General features: G+C 39.0%; 2 protein-coding genes across 2 annotated transcripts in view; one reads left to right on the top strand and one right to left on the bottom strand.

The window, feature by feature from the left end:
* Positions 1-8,970: 8,970 nt before the first annotated feature.
* Positions 8,971-18,574, bottom strand: p3h4 (prolyl 3-hydroxylase family member 4 (inactive)). The gene is made up of 7 exons (XM_052584526.1): positions 18,119-18,574; positions 15,448-15,597; positions 15,199-15,370; positions 14,896-15,024; positions 13,612-13,757; positions 12,542-12,625; positions 8,971-10,154 (listed from the first exon to the last, which is right to left on the bottom strand). The coding sequence occupies exons 1-7, from the start codon at positions 18,572-18,574 to the stop codon at positions 10,005-10,007; spliced, it is 1,287 nt and encodes a 428-aa protein (XP_052440486.1). The 3' UTR covers positions 8,971-10,004.
* A 49-nt stretch (positions 18,575-18,623) lies between these two features.
* The window catches only part of fkbp10a (FKBP prolyl isomerase 10a), a 31,712-nt gene continuing 26,855 nt past the window's right edge, over positions 18,624-23,480 (top strand). The window contains exons 1-3 of the mRNA XM_052584474.1: positions 18,624-18,761; positions 19,204-19,646; positions 21,955-22,103. Coding sequence (XP_052440434.1) covers positions 19,462-19,646; positions 21,955-22,103 — 334 coding nt within the window. The 5' untranslated portion in view covers positions 18,624-18,761; positions 19,204-19,461. The remainder of the gene's footprint in view (positions 18,762-19,203; positions 19,647-21,954; positions 22,104-23,480) is intronic.

Below are 23,480 nucleotides of genomic sequence, written 5' to 3'. Positions count from 1 at the left end.
TAAACAACCCTACATCCACCCAGCTAATCTGCACCATGGGCTCAACCACTGGAACAAAATGGCGGCCACTGGCGCCAGCCGGTCCTTTATTAGAATGGACCTCCACTGAAGTGCAGCGCTTTGCCCAGACAGTGTCAAACCTCCACCTTCCACACATAGGTAACTTAAACTCAAAAGAAATAACTGTTAACACAATATACCACTCATAACTAGAAAGTGTGCACCCAAACTAGTCATGTATGGTAGAAGTGTAAATTAGAAATAAAGTGGTGAAAATGAAATTTGTAATTATGAAATACACTAAAAGGACAACCAAAATAGCATGTAAACAAATGAAAGAAAAAGATGCATGTCTGTGTGTGTGTGTGGTTTAGTTACCGCCTTGCTGTGTGGCCACGTTGTCGGCCATCACAGACATGGTAGATCAGTTTATATATGTTTACCTGGATGACATACTGATTTTTTCTTCATCTGTCCAGGAACACGTTGAACACATCAGACGAGTGCTCCAGAGATTACTCGAGAATGGGTTTTTTGTCAAGGCGGAGAAATGTGTATTCCATGCACAGTCTGTTCCCTTCGTAGGGTATGTCGTCTCATCCAAGGGAATATGTATGGATCCTGACAAGGTTAAGGCTGTGATAGATTGGCCATCTCCAGATTCCCGTAAGGCCTTACAGCAGTTTCTGGGGTTCGCCAATTTTCTATCAACATTTCATTCGCAATTTCAGCCAACTAGTCTCACCTCTGATGGCCTTGACCTCCCCCAGTACTCTGTTCAGGTGGTCAGATGCAGCTGAAACTGCATTTACCAACCTCAAGAGCCGCTTTATTTCGGCTCCCATCCTTGTAGCCCCTGATCCCACATGGCAGTTCGTGGTGAAGGTCGATGCATCAGAGGTGAGGGTAGGAGCAGTTCTTTCCCAACGTGCTGCCTCGATCCCTGCGCGTTTTTCTCCCATCGGTTATCTCCTGCCGAACACAATTATGACATTGGTAACAAAGAATTATTGGCCATCAAATTAGCTTTAGAGGAGTGGCATCACTGGTTGGAAGGTTCAGGGGTACCTTTCATTGTTTGGACTGATAATAAGAATATAGAGTATATTAGAACTGCCAAAAGACTCAATTCCAGGCAGGCTCGGTGAGCACTTTTTATTTGGCCGTTTAGGTCATACCACCCGGGTTCAAAAAATGTCAAACCCGATTCTTTGTGACGTCTTTTTGATCCCTCCGCCCGCCCAGTGACTCCCGAATGTATTTTACCGGAGAAAATAGTCTTCTCAGCACTCGTATGGGAGGTCGAGTCGAAGGTCAAGATGGCCTTAGAAGGGGTAACGCCTCCGCCTGGTTGCCACCGAATCGTTTATTTGTCCCAGAAGAGTTACCGTCCGAAGTCATTCAGTGGGGTCACTGCTCTAATGTTGCTTGTCATCCAGGGATAAGCCGAACCAATGGGTTAGTTAAACAATGATTCTGGTGGCCACTTATGGCTCGTGACGCCAGTGGTAAGTCATCTAACCGGCCTCCTGATGGGCTCCTTCAAACGCTGTCTGTCCCTTCGAGACCCAGGTCACATATCGCACTAGATTTTGTTACTGCTCTCCCACCCTCTAATGGCATAATGGTCGTTTTTGACCCTAGTGGACCGGTTCTCGAAGACGGCACATTTCATTCCCTTGCCCAAATTACAGACAGCCAAGGAGACAGTGTTCACTGTCCTAGATCACGTCTTTCGGCTACATGGCCTCCCGGTAGATGTGGTTTCTGACAGGGGATCCCAATTCATATCCAAATTTTGGAAAGAATTTTGTAAGTTGCTAGGAATGTCAGCTAGCCTGTCTTCGGGTTATCATCCCCAGAGTAAACGGCAGTCTGAGCGAGCCAACCAGGATTTAGAGAGGATGTTGCGATGTTTGGTCTCCAAGAATCCTTCTTCCTGGAGCCAACAACTCTCTATGGTGGAGTACGCTCACAATTCATTACCAGTGTCAGCCACGGGCCTCTCTCCGTTTCAGTGCAGCTTAGGTTACCAGCCACCAGTTTTTCCTAGTCTGGAATCTGAAGTCGTGGTCCCCTCCGCTCACACATTTGTCCAGAGGTGCCACCGCACCTGGACCACAGCCCGCGAGACTCTGCTCCGGGTGAGGGAGCGCACTAAGGCCAAGGCCGATCGCCTCCGGTCAAAGCCTCCCGTTTATGTCGTGGATCAAGAAGTGTGGCTTTCTACTAACAATATTCCTCTCTGTTCCTTCTCTAACAAATTAGCTCCCAAATTCATTGGCCCATTTATTATCACCAAAATCATTAGTCCGGTGACAGTCCACCTCAAACTACCTCCAGCGTACAGGAGGATACATCCTGCTTTTCATGTGTCCAAAATTAAACCCGTGTTTTATTCACGTATTAATCCGCCTACCCCGGTTCCCCCGCCGCCGCGTCTCGTAGATGGGGAACCGACCTATTCAGAGGGGATGAGGATTCCAGTACCTGGTGGACTGGGAGGGTTATGGTCCGGAGGAGAGGAGTTGGGTACCTGCTAGGGACATACTGGATCACTCCCTTATTGATGAGATTCTGTTACGAACCCATTTAGCTAAATTTAAAGATGGGTACGCAACATAAGAAAGCCCAGGTGTCAGAGTTAAAAACAAAATGTAAACAGATTTATTTTCTGATTCGAACAACAGGTTTATACTACGATCAGCTTGACTTCAGTCAGTGATGACAAAACCAACAAAATATATATATATAGCCCTGTCAGATTACCTTCTCTTATAAATATATACAAAACTACCCTACCTCCTCGAAGAAAAGGAAAATACGTGAGTCTTCTGCAAGCTTCCTGCTGCACTGTTATATCCTGCTCTCAAGTGCAAAAACGAATGAAATCAAAGTCCAGCGTCTCTTTTCCAAAGGCTCTCAAAAATTTGCCAAATAAATTGGAAAAAGAGGAAAACAGAACAGCAAAGCTGTGTAAGTAGTTACCCGTATTTAGACAGTAAACATCTATGCCCAACGAAACAGCAATATCACGCGCCAAGGTCCCAGAGGGAATGAGCTGTTGTCCTGATGTAATGGGCGTCTTTTAATAGCAGGTCCAATCCGCTTCGTCAGCACACAATCAGGGACATCTGCACACAATTATAGACGGTGAAATGGCAGGGGAAAAACACAGCATCAGACAATCCCAGGGGAAACCTCAAGGCCACGTAACAGCCCCATCCTTAAGAAATAAAGTGGCGGGCAAAGACAAAGGATATTATATTATTCCACTTAAGAGATACAGAATTTGCAAAACTAAATGTGCGACTAAATTTAGTTATCCTGAATGGCAGAGACAGCAAGTTATCCAATAAGTCAAGAGACAAATACTAACAGAAATACCCGACACTTTATTCACAATTCAGTGACACTAACCTCGGGATAAAGCATCGGCAACCACATTTTCTCTTCCCCGAATATGTTTAATCTTTAATGTTGTAGCTTTGAAGAACAAGGCTCCAACGCATTAAACGTTGGTTGTTATTGCATTCTATTAAAAAATGTTAACGGATTGTGATCAGTAAATACTGTTACAGTAGCTGCGCCCCCCACATATACTTTAAAGTGTTGTAGCGCCAGCACCAGTGCAAGCGCTTCTTTTTCGATGGTTGAGTAAGCATGTTGATAATGGTTGAACTTGCGCGAAAAGAAAGCCACCGGATGATCTAAACCATCACTACCCTGCTGAGACAAAACCGCCCCAGCACCTACATCACTTGCATCCACAGTGACAGAGAAAGGCAGGCTGAAATTTGGAGCTAGCAACACCGGCGCAGTAGTAAAAAGTGCCTTATCAGAGTCAAACGCAGCCTGGCAGGTATCCGTCCATGTGAAGTTGCGCTTTGTGCTCAGCTGATCAGTAAGTGGGGCAGCTACTGTCGAAATTTTTTTGCAAAAGGACCTATAGTAGCCAACCATTCCTAAAAAACAAAGCAAATCCCTTCGGGAGGCTGGGGATGGAAAATTCAAAATAGCCTTGACCTTTGAATGGACAGGGCGAACCTGCCCACGTCCAACTACTTTTCCAAGGTAAATGATTGAGGCCTGGCCAAACATGCACTTCGCCAGATTGACCGTTAAGTTAGCACTTGCCAAGCGGTCGAAAACATCAGACAAATGTTTTAAGTGTTCCCGCCAGGTGGCGCTATACACAATTAAGTCATCTAAATAGGCCTCGCAATTGGAAAGTCCATCAAGAACATTGTTCACTCAGCGCTGGAACGTGGCGGCAGAGTTACGAAGGCCGAAGGGCATATGTGCATATTGTAAGAAGTGGTCTGGCGTAACGAAGGCAGAGATCTCTTTAGCCCGCTCCGTTAAAGGAACTTGCCAGTAGCCTTTCAACAGGTCTAGCTTACTAACATGATTGGCGAGACCAAGGCGATCAACACAATCATCCATGCGTGGTAAGGGGAAACTTTCAGGCTTAGTCACTGCATTAACTTGCCTGAAGTCAGTACAATACCTGAACGTACCGTCTGACTTAGGGACCAATAGGCACGGGGAACTCCATGGACTGGAGATGGGTTCAGCAATATTATTCTCCAGCATGTATTTGACCTCTAGCTAAAGAACCTGACGCTTCAGTGGATTTGCCCTACACGGGTGTTGTTTAATCGGCTTAGAACAGTCAACTTCAATATTGTGTACAATGGCAGTTGTACCATGGGAAACGTCAGTAAACAAGCTTTCATGTGATTTAATTAGTGCAACCAGCTCGGCACTTTCAGATTCAGAAAGGTGAGATAGAAACAAAGGCAAATCTTTAAGAATCACTGAATTTTTAAGTCTCCCTTCAATCACCTCCATAGAGGGGCCAGGAACATCCAAAGGGAAATCAGAAACAACGGAGACTAGGGGTTGAGGATGAGTGGCAACTCCAGTACTAGGCTGAATGGACAGCGCCAGTTTCATTTTGCCGCCTTGAGCAGCGTCACAGAGGCCATATTAGGAGTAGAATGCGGTTGTGGCTGTCGTATTCGGTAGGGTTTTAACATGTTAGCATGACACAGCTTGGACTTTTTCCTGTGATCAGGGGTGGCAATTATGTAGTTTAAATCGCCTACTGTACGTTCCACACAATATGGACTGGCATAGCGTGCTTGTAAAGCAGAACACAGCACAGGCAATAAAACCATTACCAGATCACCTGGTCTGAACAGACGAGAGAAGGCTTTTCGGTCGTACCTTTTTTTCATTCTCCTCTGAGACATCCCAAGATTCTCCTTAGCTAGTTGGCAAGCTCGTTGAAGCCTAAAACGAATTTTGGACACATAATCAGCTAGGTCGTGGTAATTCTTAGCTTCGGTCAACCAGGCCTCCTTTAACACCTTCAAAGGACCACGTACAGTGTGACTGAAAACAAGCTCCGCCGGGCTAAATCCTAAGCTCTCCTGGACCACTTCATGTATAGCAAAGAGAGCCAGCAGAACCCTCTCATCCCAGTTACGCACGAACTCAAGGCAGTAAGTTTGCAACATGGTTTTGAGGGTTTGGTGAAACCTTTCGAGCGCCCCTTGGGACTGAGGATGATAACAACTCGAGGTGACATGTATGATTGAGAGCTGTTGCATGACCTGCTTAAACACCTTAGATAGAAAATTTGTGCCTTGATCAGTCTGAACTACTTTTGGGAGGCCGAACGTGGAAAAGAAATTTAGCAGGGCCTTTATGATAACAAGAGCTGTTATTTTTCGCAACGGAACAGCCTCCGGAAAGCGCGTTAAGCTACACATTATGGTGAGCAGATACTGGTTCCCAGACTTCGTGCGAGGTAAGGGGCCCACGCAGTCCAGTATTACCCTTTCAAAAGGTTCTGAAGAGACTGGGATTGGCTGTAAGGGAGCCGGCGGGATAATTTTGATCGGCGGGATAAGTTTCCCCACAACTTGGCACAGATGGCACGTTTTACAGTATCTTGCAATGTCCCACTTTACTCCCGGCCAATAAAAATGCTGCATAACCCGGTCCGCGGTTTTATTGACACCCAAATGCCCGGCGAAATGATGATCATGTGCTTAATTCAATTCAATTCAAGTTTATTTGTATAGCGCTTTTTACAACACAAATCGTTACAAAGCAACTTTACAGAAAATTATGTTTCTACAATATTTAGTAGTAGCTAGTAGTTTGTGCACATTTGACAGGATTTTAGAAAAAATAAAAATAATAATACAAGACGTAGTCAGCTAGACGATGAACTATCAATATTATTAATTAAGTTATTATATGATTCAGTCACACATTTAGCAATAATTGTTAGTTCTGGTTGTTGATTCAGGGTTAGCATCATCTGAGGTCCTCTGAGGGTCAGCATCATCTCTTCTCAGGTGTTCTGGATCCAGACTGGAGCTTGTGTAAATCCTAGTTACGTGGCGAAACATAGAAACAAAATACAGACATCATTAGCATAGCTGCTGATCCAACAAAGTAAAATTAAGCCAAAACCTCTTCCCTATAAGCGGCTGGGACGACAATTTGACTGACAACATGCCAAACATCTTTCGCTGGAGCTGTTAAAGGCCACCACTTGCGCATTAAAACACCATCCTGCAAAAAATAACCATTTGGAGTAAATTGAATATCCTTTTCGGACATAACCTCCGAGAACAATGACGTAAGGGAAGGATCATTCTTTTGCTCCTGGATAAGTTGCTTGCGACTCAGAGATGATTTACTTACGGCTAAGGGAGAAATGCAAGCCAGCTTTATATGGCCGGGCGGCGAAGGATGGGCAATAAAAGTATCACCAAGGTCAACGTCCTCTTTTCCATTGTCGAGTTTCGCACGCTGTGCCATCGCGCGGGTAACTATACTAGATGAAAAAACTTCAGGATACTCTGTGGATAAACAATCAACACCTTAAGACACAGGTGACACCCCCGGGCATGGGAAACTTTTCCACCACCCAGGTCATTTCCAAGCAACATCGAGACCCCTTCCACTGGAAGAGGGGGCGAACGCCCATGATTACATTACCAGTAACTAAACTGGATGAAAGGGACAACTTTTGTAAATGTACGTTTACAAACCCCATTTCGAATCCTCTAACGAGAACAGTGTCTCCTGTATACGAACCGTCGCTGAAAGGCAAAATCTCTTCCAACAGAAAACTTTGAGAAGCACAAGTGTCGCGTAATATTTTAATATGCACCCGGTCGTTGGGCTCTCCAGGTAATGCGACCGTGCCATCCGTAATAAACGGTGCAAACGACGGGCTACTATTTACTTGGTCCCCAACCAATTTAGACTTATTAATATCCTTGGGGAAATCGTCAACGCACAGGGCAGACTCAGGCTTTATAGTACGAGCGGGAGAAGTTTGATTTCTTCGCTTTAACTTATAACAGTCAGCCAATACATGTCCACGTTTCTTGCAATAGACACAAGTCAGAGGACTGGATCTAAATGGTGACGCATGTTTATCGAAGCTTGGTAGCGGAAAATGGGCTGAGTTAAAAACAAAATGTAAACAGATTTATTTTCTGCTTTGAACAACAGGTTTATACAACGATCAGCTTGACTTCAGTCAGTGATGACAAAACCAACAAAATATATATATATATATATATATATATATATATATATATATATATATATATATATAACGAATGAGATCAAAGTCCAGTGTCTCTTTTCCCAAGTCTCTCAAAAATTTGCCAAAAAATTGGAAAAAGATGAAAACAGAACAGCAAAGCTGTGTAAGTAGTTGCCCCGTATTTAGACAGTAAACATCTATGCCCAACAAAACAGCAATGTCATGCGCCAAGGTCCCAGAGGGAATGAGCTGTTGTCCTGATGTAATGGGCGTCTTTTAATAGCAGGTCCAATCCGCTTCGTCAGCACACAATCAGGGAAACCTGCACACAATTATAGACGGTGAAATGGCAGGGGAAAAACACAGCATCAGACAATCACATGGGAAACCTCAAGGCCATGTAACAATTACAATCAGCAGGTAGGCCCTTCTGGGAACTCCAGGAGGCGTTCTTAGAGAGGGGTGGGGTGGTACTGGGGTTTTGCACTTTGTGGGTGAAGTCTTTGTGTTACTCGTCAGCACTGATTAGTTTGTGGGCGTCTCTGTTAATTGTCATCAGCAACAGCTGTCACTCATTACTCATCCCTATACAATGGCTTATCTAACGTCTTGTGTTCGTGAGAGCGTTTTTTCCTGTTTGTAACCCGTGCCTTGCTTTCTTATGTGTTTCTGCGTTGGATGTCCGTGTCTTCCCCCGGAACCCCGTCCACTCTTCGCAACCACCATCAAGCAACACTACTTACCTTCGGCTCACTTCCCCGCAGTTCCTGTGCCACCCTCTCCTACTGCCAGCTCACCTCCGCCTTCCCGTATTCATCACTTCCCTCCACCATCTTTGACAGTACCTTCATCCCAGTGTTATTTGTGTTCCAGTTTTGTATTGTCTGCCTTCTCTCATTAAACATTTTTAAACTCGCACTTGCTTCCAGCTCTTCCTTCACCCAGTCATCACACATTCCATGTCATATTAGGAGACATTGCGTAACATATTTGCAGTAAACAAGATTTTTTTTAACTTTGCAACAGGTATGGAATTTACACTGTTAAATTTATAGATGTACTTTTGAGTAGAATTTGCACAAACTGTTCATTGTCACATTTTAAGTGATTACCTGATGAAAATGAGTTTAAGTGTTGTGATATCATAAGCTGACTTGACTTCCTGTTCTGTCTCCCCCTCCTCCCTTTCTGTACTGAAACCTCATGGAAGAACAATAAGGGGGATCTCTATCAGAATAAATGTTGCTGGCTATACATTAAGTTAGGCTTCGGGTACCACGGGTTACATAATAACAATACGATTTAAATAATTAAGCCAGACCTATTAGACTGATGTTTACAGGTTCCTGTTGTTAATTATAAGATACATACACATACACACAAAACCGTTTTATCTCAAATTTTATTTTTAAAACCCAGAAGGCACAGAATTGTTGATCTCAGGTTCTCACATTTGGTTTTGATGGATTTTTACATCAATCAAAAGACAGACAGAAACAGAAAGATTTTGCAAGTAACAAACTTAAGGGTGACCGAGCGTAATCACACCCAGGTAGGTGACACAATTTTGGTTAGGCCACCAATCAATTTGTATGTTTATTTCAGTTGTTACAGGAAGTGTTATATTCACAGATAACAACACATGTACCTAATTTTAAATGTACAAAGGAAGACCACAACAGAGAATAACTGTTATATCTTTAGATTTTATTTCATGGGTCTTGAGGCCCATGGATACATTGTTTCTGTAAAGTGCTTTGAAAACACTTCTTAAAACACGTTTTTTTTGTGTGTTGCATAGCTAAGTTGAGCTTGTATCAAAACCTTATGAACTATATATGGCTATTAAACCAACCAAAAGCAACCCTAAATAATGGATCTGAATAACAGCACTGTTTTTAAGCTGCTAAAAGCTGAATTTTGTCTTATATTTGATCAAGTCTATTTACACATATTTCCATGATATATAATCTTCCTTATCAGTCAAAACAAACAGTGTCAGCAACTCTCTTATAAAGCCTGAAAATGAAATCTTCTATAAGTGATTCAGAATAAAAGAGATTGCATGTGAAAAGATGCAGATACATTTCATATCAATAGAAATATGTTGTAATACATAATATGAAATACATGTGAAACAAAAACAAAATAAACGAAAGCCAAAAAAAAAAAAAAAGAAAAAAAAAAAAAGCTCATCTCAACTGAAAAATACAAATCTGGATCAGAGACTGTTATTATAAAACTTCTTGCATCGAAATTATACAAAAAAAATCAAAATATTCTAGTTAAAAGTAAAGTTAGATTGGATACAGTACAATCCATCTCTAATGAAAAAGATGTAAATTATCAACAAGGGATGAGTAAGACACCAGATGAAGACTCCCTCAGGGAACCAGTATAAATAATATGATTTGGTTTGTGCTTATTCAGCTGGTTCTCCTGTGTCTCCTTTAGTTTTGGGTTCCTGCCACCATTCAGCCAGGAAAGACTCCTCGTAGTCGCCGATTCCCTCAAACTCTTCATCAGGAGGACTTGACAGAGCTGATGCTGCTTCTTCTGAACTAACAGTGTCCTGTTAAAAACACACGGTTCATAAGCACATGTTAATTTTATTATTCCAATGAATAGAACAATAGGACATGCTCAAAACATGTCTGCCTATTGACCATTTTAAAAGCTACTGTATTAGCCAGTTTAAGGACATTTCCAGCTAGTTGTCCCACCCATTCAAACCATTGGTGAGAGGCGTCACACAGTGATATTGTGGTAATTTATTTAATCATGCAATTAAAAAAATAAAAAAATAAATTCAGAACCATGTTGTTCAGTGGTTGGTTGCTCTTTCAGGCCCAGAACTAACCTGCTTTTAAAAATTGAAATGTTTAAAAAAACAGCTCAACCTGGAGATTGTTAAAGTTTGCAAACGTTTCCTGGTTGGTCTAATATTTCTTCCCAGTGACAGAACAATCACCAAATCATCTGGTGAAAATGCTGTCAAATGCAGAAATGTTAATCCATGCATTTTTGACCTCAAGGTTAGATTATTGTAATGCTTTATTGGGTGGTTGTTCTGCACGCTTAGTAAACAAACTACAGCTAGTCCAAAATGCAGCAGCTAGAGTTCTTACTAGAACCAGGATGTATGACCATATTAGCCCGGTCCTGTCTACACTGCACTGGCTCCCTATCAAACATCGTATAGATTTTAAAATATTGCTTATTACTTATAAAGCCCTGAATGGTTTAGCACCTCAGTATTTGAATGAGCTCCTGTTACATTATAATCCTCCACGTCCGCCACGTTCTCTAAACTCATTTTAATACCTAAAATATAAAATCAGCTGCGGGCAGCAGATCCTTTTCCTATTTGGCGCTAAACTCTGGAATAACCTACCTAACATTGTTCGGGAGGCAGACACACTCTTACAGTTTAAATCTAGATTAAAGACCCATCTCTTTAACCTGGCTTACACATAACACACTAAAACATTTCTAATATTCAAATCTGTTAAAGGATTTTTAGGCTGCATTAATTAGGTAAACCGGAACCGGGAACACTTCCCATAACACCCGATGTACTTACTACATCATTAGAAGAATGGCATCTACGCTAATATTAGTCTGTTTCTCTCTTGTTGTTGGGGGGTAAGTTGTCCTCTGACCAGACAAACCAGCTTTATTTTTTAATTTTTTTTGTGATTATCCTGTTTTTGTAAAAAAAAATTTAAATAAAATCAAGGCAAGACATATGTAATACTGCAGCCTCAAAGAGTCAATAGAACTGCATGTTTAACTCTGCGAAAAAAATAAAAAAAATAAGAGACCACTCTGCTAATCTGTATTAGTTGCTTTCTTATTTTGAACATAGAATATATTTTGAAGATTGGTGGTAATCAAACAGTTGGTGGTTGCCATTAACTTTCATAGTAGGAATAAAAACATACTATGAAAGTCAATGGCAACCACCAACTATTACCATCACTCTTCAAAATATTTTCTATGTTCAACATAAGAAAGCAACTAATACAGGTTTGGAACGACATGAGGGTAAGTAAATGATGACAGAACTTTCATTTTTGGATGAACTATCCCTTTAACTCAGCATTTCTACATGTATGGCAGCCTTTCCATTCCAGTGTCTGTTGAATTCTAACACAGGCACACCTTATTCTGCTTAATGAAATACAGATTGGCCAATTTTATAATTTTGTTCGGTGTATGTATAGTCTGCCCCATGTTTCCTTGTCGAGTCTTAAACGTTATTCCCCGTTGAGCTACTTGTGTGTTCCTACCTGCCTTGTACTCCTCGTTTCCTGGATCGTTAAAGACTGTGGTTGTGAAATTCTACGTCTTCTCAATCCTTTTTTTTTTTTTGACCAGTTGTCCTTATTTTGCAAATAAATGCTCTAAAAAACAATATGCTAATTTGGAATTTGGGAGAAATGTTGTCAGTAATTTATAGAATAATACAAAAATGTTAATTTTACTCAAACACATACCTATAAATACTAAGATCAGAAAAACTGATAATTTTACAGTGGTCTCTTTTTTCTCCAGAGAGCTGTAAGTGGGCCTTGGGCTACCAGGCTGACTGGCTTAACTCTAGTTAATGCACTGATGTTAACAAATGGATATGTGTTGCAAGCTCACAGAAATAAGGAAAAACACTATTAATTAGATATGCTCAATGTGAAAACTATAACTACTTCTTTTGACCTGCTCTGCCCTTAAAAGACAATTCAGGCCATGTGTGTGTGAGAGAGAGATAGAGAGAGAGAGAGAGAGAGAGAGAGAGAGAGAGAGAGAGAGAGAGAGAGAGAGAGAGAGAGAGAGAGAGAGTATATCATTGTTTGGCTGGCTTGGAAAAGTCAATCCAAGCTCAACCTAAAACACACAACTTAGTTTACCATTCAAGAAATATAGTTAACTTAGGGTTTTAGGGTTATTTTATAGGTTTACCTCGTCATCTGTCTGTAAATAATTCTGTGCGAACTCCAGAAGTTCCCTCAGTTTGGTGGTTTGATTGAAATATCTAAGAGCTTCCTGTGTGAATACAGACAGAAATGTTAAAACAGTAGGTGTAAAAAAAACAAACAAGCAAAGCCAGAACGTTTACAAATATATGTCCATTATCAGGCCACATCAGAGTGACTGAGCAATTCAGTGAAAACAAAGAAGAGACACCTTTATCAATAGTTTCTGTCGTGAGGAGGTGTGTGTGTGCATTTGTAGAGGATGGCATGTGTGGAGTTTGAGTTAAAAGAAGCCAAGCATGGAACCAAATCCATGCAACAAATAAACTCAGCCATTAAATAAAATAAAATCTCATAGCAAGAACTAACAAATCTGGGTCAGTCCATGAGGATGAGAAGCACTGTTGTACTTAAAGCACTTGGTAACCCGCACCAGATACTCTCTGCTACTTTTGATATTGACATAATAAAAGCAGTTGAATGTGAAAGGATGTTTTTATTTGCAAAACAGTAAAGTATAAAAAAATGGATTATGATTATGATAATTTGTAAACTACATAATATGCAAAATGTAAATGAATAACAAATGTTTTGTCTTTTATATTTCAAAACCATGTGTTTTATAAAGCTCATTTCTCATTTAGATATATTATACAATGCTTGCTGTTAATTAATCTAGATAATCCAAAATAATTATTTCTGCTAAAAATCAGTTAAAGAGATATAAAAAGGATTTTTAAGCTTAATTGACATCAGTCGCTGATTTTTGCAATTAATTATCACTTTTTTTCTCTATTTTATTTATATTTTGTGATTCTTTCTTTTTGTTTTTCTCAATGAATATATTGTTTGAATATATGTAACATGGGTTTGATTCCATTGTCAAGAGAAACAACTACAAAAAATGTATATGCCACTTCAGTACTGTTATGGGGCAATTGTTGAGCATTAGAAGCATTACCCTTACTACATGTTTGTCATTTTGGTACGTTCATGATATGCGTGTGTGTGTGTGTGTGTGTGTGTGTGTGTGTGTGTGTGTGTGTGTGTGCTTACTGGTCTTGGTTGGAAATGCTCGTCCTGCAGTCCCCACTGTTGTCTGTGGAATCTGTAGTAGGCCATGTTCTGCTGCATCACTTGATCATTTGCATCAAACAGCATATAGCTTGCTGCACACAATGCTGCATTCTGCACATCATTTACTAGAAGGACAAATTAATAAAAGTCATTTATAAAGCAACCTGTCCTCCAACCAATACACTCGTATAGGTCGTTTGTCCAAATCCCTGAAATACGACCCATCAGAGTGTAAACTAAAATTGCACCACTATGGGCAAAAGGTCGTTTTCATATTAATGTTTTGTACTCTTTTATCTGCACTCTGGTTTGCGTTTTGTGTAGCTCAGTTGGTAGATTATTGCGTTATACCTTGATATGTAATCATGCTATCATGGGTTTGAACCCAGAGAACGGACGTGCATTTAAAATGTACAGTATATGCTAAATCATAATTTAGCATGATTTCTGTGAGGGTTAGGATTAGGGGTGGGGTTAGGTGTGGTCAGTCGAACGAAAAAGCCACCTAATAAAATCTGTACGAATTACTGTGAGATTGGTGTAAAAAGTCCACATATTGCATTTAAATAAACATGCGTTTTGATTGGTTATGACGTTATATGACATTTCATTACGACAGACGCAACACGATACTGCCATTATTTTTACGCCCGCTAGAGGGCACTTAACTTTAAAATGTAAATATAGGTCGTAATAAGGTGCTTGCACAAACGATCTATATGGTCGTTTTTTGTTGGAGGACAGGCTCCTATGAATGGATTACATTTACACATATTATAACTATTTTAGAAGCAGTAAAATCTAAAGAGTACATGTCACTTTAACACCAAATTCACATGTGCCCGAGCCACATCTAAAATGGATCTCAGTTCACCACCTGAAATGGTTTAGTGATCAGTTTGCTGTTCAATCAGTGAAAATGCATGAAGTGGTCGAGATCAACAAGTCTGTTACACTGTAAATATCTTGCAAACATGTTATTCTATCAGTTTTGAATAATTCACAGTTCAACAGTGTATCATGCCAATACCTCTAGATGTTTATAAGAACTAGTGTTTAATAAAAGTGTTTACAAGAACTGCATACTGGGAGACTTGAGTATGTCTCCTACAATAATAATGTTTTACAATACACCATTCCCCATTATACCAACATTTACTAATTGATATGACACATGAGCAGATTGTAGTATTTCTGGTGTCTAATGCTGAAAGAAGACGATAAACATTTTTTGCTGTGTGTGTGTGTGTTTATGATACTTACATTTGTAATAAGCAAACTGCATGTAGTGGTACATGGTGGCAACAAATTTCTCCACAAAAAAACCACCAACATTTGGAATCAAATTTTCCTCACATTTTACTTTGCACTTAATTACTTCAAAATAGTAATCTGGGGGAGAAAAAAAGAAAGACGATATTGCATTTATATGTCAGATCATCGATGGACTTCCCATGTATACCAAGCAATCTGCTTTTGAACCAGGCTTATTTAAGTTAGGATGGATTTCTAATATTCAAAGCTATATTTGAAGCAAATCTGAGAATGCATCATGATATCACTGACCGGCTAAGGTGGGGTAGAAGTCTTTAAACTCCTGCACATCGTATGACCCCTCACAGGACATCAAACACGTGTTGAATGTTTTAAAATACTCAGCAGCCGCCAGCTCCATGTCTCGTGTACTGCTGCTAAAATCTCCCGAATTATACAGCTTTACAGCCTTCAGGAATAAAGCCTAAGAGACAGATTGATATGAATCCATAATAAGTTATTTCACACTCCGTTATAAACACAATGAGAGAGAATACATACCTCATAGGGCTTCTCCTCATGGTCTACGAGGTACTCCTCCGTGTCAAACAGGCTTTTATAGTAGTTGAGACTCCGTGTTAGAAGGGAGTCCTCAGGGTTTCGCTGTAGATACGTGTGTGCTGCCGAAACCGCTCTCTCCAACTCATTCATCTAGACGCACATAACATAAGATAACACAGTGTCTAGATTGTTTTGTTTAAATATGGTTTTGCAGTTTCTCATTTCACTGATTTTCTTATATCTCATGTAGGTATTAGCTTTGTATTCAGGTCTCTTCGAAAGTTTTGTATAATTACAAAATGTAAAAATTTTATTATTGTTGTAATTTCTGAAACTATCGTTTAAATAACATTATACATTTCAGAATATCAAGAATTAATGGATAACATTTTTCTTCAATGCCCAGCATTGTGTATGCAGAGCATTTTCTAAATACACTACAAAGGATTATATAAGTGTAACTTTTCTAGTATAAGATCAATACTCTCTTTTTAAATGTAACACTGGTGTACCATCTTTTAAGGTTGTTGCATGACCTTGTTTTCCTGCTTGAGTCTCCTGATTCACACACTTGTGTCATGATATCTCATTATCATCTTCACACACTCTGATCAGACCTTTCTCCAAAACTAAAGACTCCATGGTCTTACATTTGTCTCCTTCAAAGCTTTTGAAGAGATCTCAACAACATCACACAATGTGCTCAGATTCTTCTCCTTAGCTGGAGACTCTTTTACTGCCCCTAGTGTTCATTACACCTAGAAACTGCAGCAAATCATATTTTTTGAGTTTTGCAGACATGTAGACAAAGGCATTTGCAATGAGCCTGTGTAGCAGGTTTGTCTCTTCTAAAGTTCATCACACTCTGCTCCTAAAGAATCTGGGGGTTTATATTTGTCTCTTTTAAGGCTTTAGAACAGATCTAAACAACTTTACAAAGTACGCACCAAGTCAAGTACTTGAAAGGCACAAAACAAAGTAAAAAAAGAAGCCTTAAATTCAGAGTTTAAGCATATATTAAAATTTAATTTATGCAAAAATACGGTTAACTTTAATCTTATTGACACACTATATCATAATAGAACCGTACAGTTTATGTGCATAGGGCACATCATTTGTTGGAAATAGTAATCTACCCAGTGCCTTTATCAAAACCTGACTTACAGGAACAGTAACCCTGGAGCGTTCTTTGCTGAAAGGCAAAATAAATGGCTTATGACTCAATCCAATCCAAAACAAATTTGATTATCAATATATATTATTTGGTAGAAATGTTTGAGCTAATATAGATACAAGTTGTTGAAATCCCTTAAATTTATAGCGATCCAAAGCCTTTAGCTAAGGAGATAATCTGAGCTTAGTGTGTGATGTTGCTGAGATCTCTTCTGAAGTGAGAAAAAGTGAGATATTCACTATTTACAGAGAAAACCCTGTGTGTGATGCTGCTGACATGTCTTCTGAAATGTTTGAGCAGACCATGTTGAGAGTTTTGCAGGAGACAAGGCTAAGAAGCAGGAGAATCAAGCAAAAGTCTCAATATGATGTTAAAGTAAACTAGAAACAGGCATTTTTGAGATGTTAAAGAGATCAACATTTTCAGCTTTTTCTTTCCTCGGTGATGTTCTTGTTAGGTCTTTATCATCAGTCAAGAACCTGAATGTGCTACTTGATCGTTTCATTTGAAAAATGTAAAATTTTGTAACATTTGTAAAATTTTCCCCATTTAAAGATTATCTCTAAATTGCATGTTTTTAGTATAGAATGCAGACATGTTAATGCATTTATTATCTCTTTACACATTTGTTGATGACACATGTCCTTAGTATTTGCATCTGTGTAGTGACACCAAAGATCTCTTGCTGAAATCACCATGCATGGTGAAAAGCGACGTTTATGTTGCCCTTGTGTTTTGATTAGCTACACATTATTAGGCGCTGCATGCTGGTATTTAATATTTATTACTGCTTTATAACTTAATTTCTAAACCAATAAATGGTGTTCCATATTCAACTGAAATCTATTGCAAATCTGAAAAAAAAATATTTGGGTTTCTTATTTAATTATTTGCTTTTATTTTAAATTATTATAGCAATAATAATAATAATAATAATAATAATAATAATAATAATAAAAACTGCAAATATTGCCCACCGTTCTATAACCTTTAACCCGATTTGCCTCAGATTTCTGTCTTTTTAATTAGCATTATTTTTCTCGCCAGTGGTTGTGAATCCTCATCCAATCCATTCTAAATCTTATGAACGATCACTACATTCAGGACAGTGACCAACTGAATTTATTTATTATTATTATTATTGTTTGCGTTAAGCAGTTTTAGGACATTACACCTTTAAAGCGCGTGTCTTGTCATTATGAAGCGCATCATGCGTGGACGTGGCATGTGTGCCGCTGACTGGACCAATGAAACGCAACGCACCGATTGAGACACAATCAAAAATACATTATTGCTGATAGAGTTAATATAAACATGTTGCTAGGCTGTGGTTGTTACAAGTGATTAAGACAGTTGGGAAATTATGTACAGTAGTCCATTCGTCGTTTATTATCATTTTTCAGTGGACAGTTACTTTGTATGCATAGCCTAGTATACTGTGAAGCAACACCTAAACGCGTTCTGGCTCATTGCAAATACACAAACGGTATCTCTTACCTGGAAATAGATGTACTGAAGGTAACGGTACGGTATCCTCTGTTCGAAAGCACCCAAAGTCTCTCTCTTAGGATACGATTTAGAAAACACGGGAAAGTTTGTTTTGCACCTTTTGAGGCATGCCGCTCGCATTATGATGTGGCCCATGATCTGGAGGGTCGTTTCCGTGTTGTTCTCCTCGTAGTCCCGGCCCACGGAGCTGCAGTTGTGGCTGCAGTGCGCTTCGCTGTCCTTGAGCAGCCGATGCAGGCGCAGGCTCAGCTCCAGATATTCAGCGCTCTGCTTCCAGTCCTGAGCCGTGTACATCTCTAACGCGTAGCCGTACGCAGACTCCAGCGGCATGAGCTCGTTCGCTGGAAAGCTTTTGAAGCTGTACTTCTCATACTGAGCCTGAACAGTACAGAAGAGATATGCAGAACTGAAAAACACGACTAAACATATTCCTGCTTGGGCCATGCTTCTGTCCCTCACTGTAAACGCAGATCCCCGTGTGATAACGGAGAGTGAAGATTCATGTCAGACTGCACGTAGGAAATCTGTGGTCCTTCGGGGTTAAAGGAGTTTTGCGGTGATGGAAACTCTGCATGCCTCCCAAAATCTGATCTGGACTGCTTCTCTGGGTCTAAACGTCCGTCACTTTTAAGTAGGCCTAGTCTTTGCACTGAGAAATACCTAAAGTTGGAAACGTTTGACAGATTATTGTTGCTTTAAATATGAATAAAACACTTCATTTGGTCCCTTAATTACCCCCACAGTAATGCACTTAACTGATATTGGATCATTAACTTTTAAAAGGCTAATGGTCCGATTTGAGCTTTCAGTCGGTGACCTACAATTCATAAATGTTTTAGAGATGTTTTGTATGTCTTGAAATCGGAATAAGCCGTAGCCCTAAATCAACCAAACAACATAACCAGCTTTCTGAATAAATCATAGTTTATTTTATTATTATTTTTATTATTTAAACGCAGAATTCTGAAATATCGGGTTAAAGTTGTATAAAAAAACATGCAATTTAGTTATTATTCCTTATAATGACCGGAACATTTTGTTAAATATTTGTCTTGTTTTGTATTGTTGAATAGCCTACTGTTGAACTTGCGGAGTGCGTGGCGGATCGGACTTTAGGACCGCGCGGTGGATGCTGCTTCTTGACACGCAGTACAGTAGGCGAACAGAGCCTACGTGAACAGCAACAATTCTTTCAAGTTATGTTCCGCATGTTTGTACATAATTTCACGGATTTCAGGATAACAAATGCATAGTGATTATTTTATAACTAAGTATCGTTTTTCACGGCTTTTGTTTCTCTTGCAGAATACATGATATTTATCTTATTTTAAATGGCGATAACAGCAGCTCTCACTGTTCTCCTCACCCTCTTACACGTTGCATGTGGTCAGCTGGAAGATGTGATTATTGATCGATACTTCATACCAACACACTGCTCGAGAGAGGTTCAGATCGGAGATTATGTTCGGTATGAATATACCGGCAGATTCATGGACGGACGGAAGTTTGACTCCAGGTGAGGGAACTCATACTTTAATGTGCAGCGGACCTCTGAACATGTTATCTTCTTCTTTTTCTGCAAGGCATCAATTTCAACAACAGCCTACAAATTGCAGGATATCGATTTCAAGACACTGGACAGACTTTATGCTTTTACGGGTGGTCTAACTAAAATTGCAGTAGCCTACAATGCCATTGTGATATATATAGAGAGAAAAAAAAAGATAAAATAAAGTATTGTTGTGGAGGTTTTTTTTAGTTAAATCCCATAGAGAGACCAAATTAACTATGTTAAGGGAGAGCCACGCACTTCTCATCTGCAGCTGTTGATCCTCCTGCTCTGGCATGATCTTATTCCTAAACTACCCATGCAAATACACCATTAGATAAAACATTCACAAGTTAAATAGTTGACAACATTTATTGCAAAAAGAAAGAAGAAGGTGGGCTGGTTTTTACATCTGCTATGGTACACAACTAATTGCAGGGCAGGTTTTAGAGACACAATCTTATAGTTTTTCTCTGCTGCTTTGGTGTATTTCTCCGAACTCAAACTCAAACTCAAAACTACTCAAGCATCATGTTACCATTTTCAGTTGTTCGGATCTTAAAAGTGGTTTTCATTCATTTCATATAAAACAAATCATGTGAAACATTTTCTCAAAACACTGAGATTTGGTTTTGGGTGACTGGATTTCTCTAAGTCTGACCTGAGATCTTACGGGGAGAAGAATTTATTGAAGATAGCAGTTTTTCAGCAGCAATGTTGGCATGTTTGTCTTTAAAATATCTTTATCTTTATAAGAAGCTTCTCCCAAAGTTGTGTCTGTGAGACAGACCTTTATACCTGAAGACAAAAGGGCTAGAAACACTAGTTACGATCCTGCAATCTACAAGAAGTTCCTGAGAAATGCCATTCTTTTGTCATTTTAACTGAATGGACCATTTGCTTCACACCATTACAGACAGTTTCTGTATATTGTATCTGAGGCATGGTCACTTTGTACATGCATCTCACATTATCTTTCACTGTGCACAGAAATCCCAAATGTTTTCATTATAATTCAGCAAACAAAAATGTTTATATAGTGGGAAAAAAACAACAACAACAACAATTACAGATATTTTTTTTTTCTCTCCACAAATTATATCTACCAATGTCCCATTTGTCCCAACACAACAAACAGAACTATGTAAGTTGTCTTAGTATCAAATGAACATGGTATCCCAGATAGCAAGCATCCATTGAAATAATGTTTCAGTAATCAGTGGCATTTAATTAACACATTCAATAAATCAATGTTACAATGTGTTGTTGGTTCAACATCATGCTCACACTCTTAGAAAACGAAACACACCAACTACAACTGACTTAAAGGCACACAGCCTGAAATTAACACCAAATAAAAGACATTAAGGCCTGGTTTCACAGACAGGGCTTAGCTTAAGCCAGGACTAGGTCTTACTGAACAATGGCACTGACATAATTTAAGATATGTCAGAGCAAGATATTTTCAGTTGAGACAGCTCAAACATGCATTCTAGTCTGGGACTAGCCTTAAACCTTGTCTGTGAACCCGGAGGTACATCTAATAAGATCTCATCAGAGGAGGATTAAACAACTCCACAAACAGCATTACCAGCTTCATTCTTTACTAACCACATTGACTTTATTTCTCTCAGGCACCTACTAAAGCTTTAAGAATGAACAGAAGTTTAGGATGTTGATGATTTATTGAGTTTCATTTGAGGATGTGGATGAGGCAGTGTTTGCTTTAGTTGAAGATGTCTGTCTCAAAGAGATGTCTGTCTAAAAGGTGGTGGAGTGGGCGGATGAACAGGTAGAGATGAGCAGAGAGAAGGATGTGACAAAATGAGGAAAAGAGATGACTGCTTTAATAATGTATTTACCACAATGTATCTGAACTGAAGCAGTTCTGGAAGGAAGAGTGGGCCAATGCTCCACCACAGCTCTGTAAAATATCGCTAGTTATCAAAAGCTTTTGTTTGCAGTTTTTGATGCTAAAGGTGGCATAAGCAGATTTAAACCAAGTTTAACGGATCAGATTGTTTTACACATGGGTGATTGTGTTATGTGTGTTTACTCAGGTTTCATTTGTTTTATTTTGTAATTTGTTTAGATATACACAACAGCAGAAGAAATCAAGAATGGCACATTTTGACTGATTCATCTCGGAGCCACCCCCTGTGCATGTCCCATGCCCCAAATATGTATAAAATATATGCTTGTAATTTCTTAAAAAAAAAAAAAGATTAGAATAAAGTATATTTCTCTTTTTCTGTCTCCTCCCTTTCTCCCTCAGCCTGGATAAGGGGTTTCCTTTCGTAGGGCAGGTGGGTGTGGAGTCTAAGGTCATTCCAGGTTTGGATAAAGGAGTTCAGGGCATGTGTGTAAACGAGAGAAGAAAGATCACCATACCTCCTCATCTTGCATACGGAGTCTTGGGAGCTGGTAACACTGTCCTTTTCCCCTAATAAATATAAACGCATCTTCTAATATGAGACAGATGGCACAAAATGTAATATATCTTAATGCGTTCACAGTTGTCCTAATATGGATTTTTGTTCATTAACATTCATACCAAATGTACTGGGAACCCTCTCTGACACATAGGCATGTGGGAGATGTTTCACATCATTATATGTTGAGACAGAGTTAAACTGAAATTGAAATTAATTAACATATAGAACACATAAAAAATATGATTTTATGGTAAATAATTTAATGTCTTAAAATTAATAAATTCTTTAAAAATTCTGCCAGATTATAAAGCTAACACAGATCCAAATCTGCCTAAAATGCATTTTTCGAAGTTCAGTATTACCTCCGCAAACGTCTATAGCAATATATTAGAAATATTAGCAATAATGTCCGTCTAAAGGCATACACAAGAAAGATAATGTTGCAAATTGTAGTGTCATCTCCATGTCGTAGAGGAATGGTGTTTCGATTCACGAGCAAAATCTCTTTGTTTGGCCTTCCAAAACTTTATGAAATTAGGAATCAGAAGTTAAGATTTATTTATAACACTGATCATTAATAAATAAGTTACACCCATTAAACATTATACTGCAAACATTTGCTTATGTACAGCACATTGTGCCATTATACATTGTATTTGTAAAGTAAAAGAGTTACAGAATAAAAACTTACTACTGTGAAAAGGTTTCCTGCTAATTTTGCTCGCAAAGTTGCTTCCAAATATTCTGATTAATTGTCCACATTTACAGAATCTGACTCAGTCTAAAACTGATAAACCAATGGCATTATTAACTCTTTGTGTCTACAAGTGCTTTAGAAACTTTTTATTATGGTAAAGGGTGCTACATTTCCGAAGTCTTTTGAGGAACAGCTTATAGCTATAGTAAACTTGGTTCATAACTGATTACTTTTGTAACTGGACAGTTATTGTGCTGCACTGAAACAACATTAATCTAAACTAAACACTTACACTATTACAGTATCTTTTGTAGAGCTTCTCCACAGCTGAAATTAAATTAGTTCATACACTCTTAAGAAAAGAAAAGGTTACAAACAGCACCAGAAAAGGCTCTTCGGCTTGTAACAATAGCAGAACCCCTTTTTAGTGCTAAATAGAACCCTTTTTATAGGGTTCCATAAAGAACCATACATTTTTAATTATTCATTTCATTAATATTAGTATATTAACCTATTTATATCACTCTTAATATTATTTGTATATATTATTTATTAATATTGTTTTTTACTCTGTCTGCCTGGTATTACAATAATCTGCAGTGTCTGTTAGGGTTTTACATAAAAACAAAATTTTTATGACATGTATTTCTACCAAAAATGACAGTGCTC

The sequence above is a fragment of the Carassius gibelio genome, chromosome B19, assembly GCF_023724105.1.
Source record: "Carassius gibelio isolate Cgi1373 ecotype wild population from Czech Republic chromosome B19, carGib1.2-hapl.c, whole genome shotgun sequence".
NCBI lineage: Eukaryota > Metazoa > Chordata > Actinopteri > Cypriniformes > Cyprinidae > Carassius > Carassius gibelio.
The sequence above is the reverse complement of the archived record's forward strand: the minus strand, read 5'-3'. Positions and strand labels throughout refer to the sequence as shown.

What these genes read in the sequence shown, in the direction of transcription:
- p3h4 (XM_052584526.1), bottom strand. Translation starts at nt 18,574, where the DNA reads ATGGCCCAAGCAGGAATATGTTTAGTCGTGTTTTTCAGTTCTGCATAT. An exon ending in TTCAGTACATCTATTTCCAG is followed by an intron (nt 15,598 to 18,118) that starts GTAAGAGATACC and finishes ATGTGCGTCTAG; the next exon opens with ATGAATGAGTTGGAGAGAGC. An exon ending in ATGAGGAGAAGCCCTATGAG is followed by an intron (nt 15,371 to 15,447) that starts GTATGTATTCTC and finishes TCTGTCTCTTAG; the next exon opens with GCTTTATTCCTGAAGGCTGT.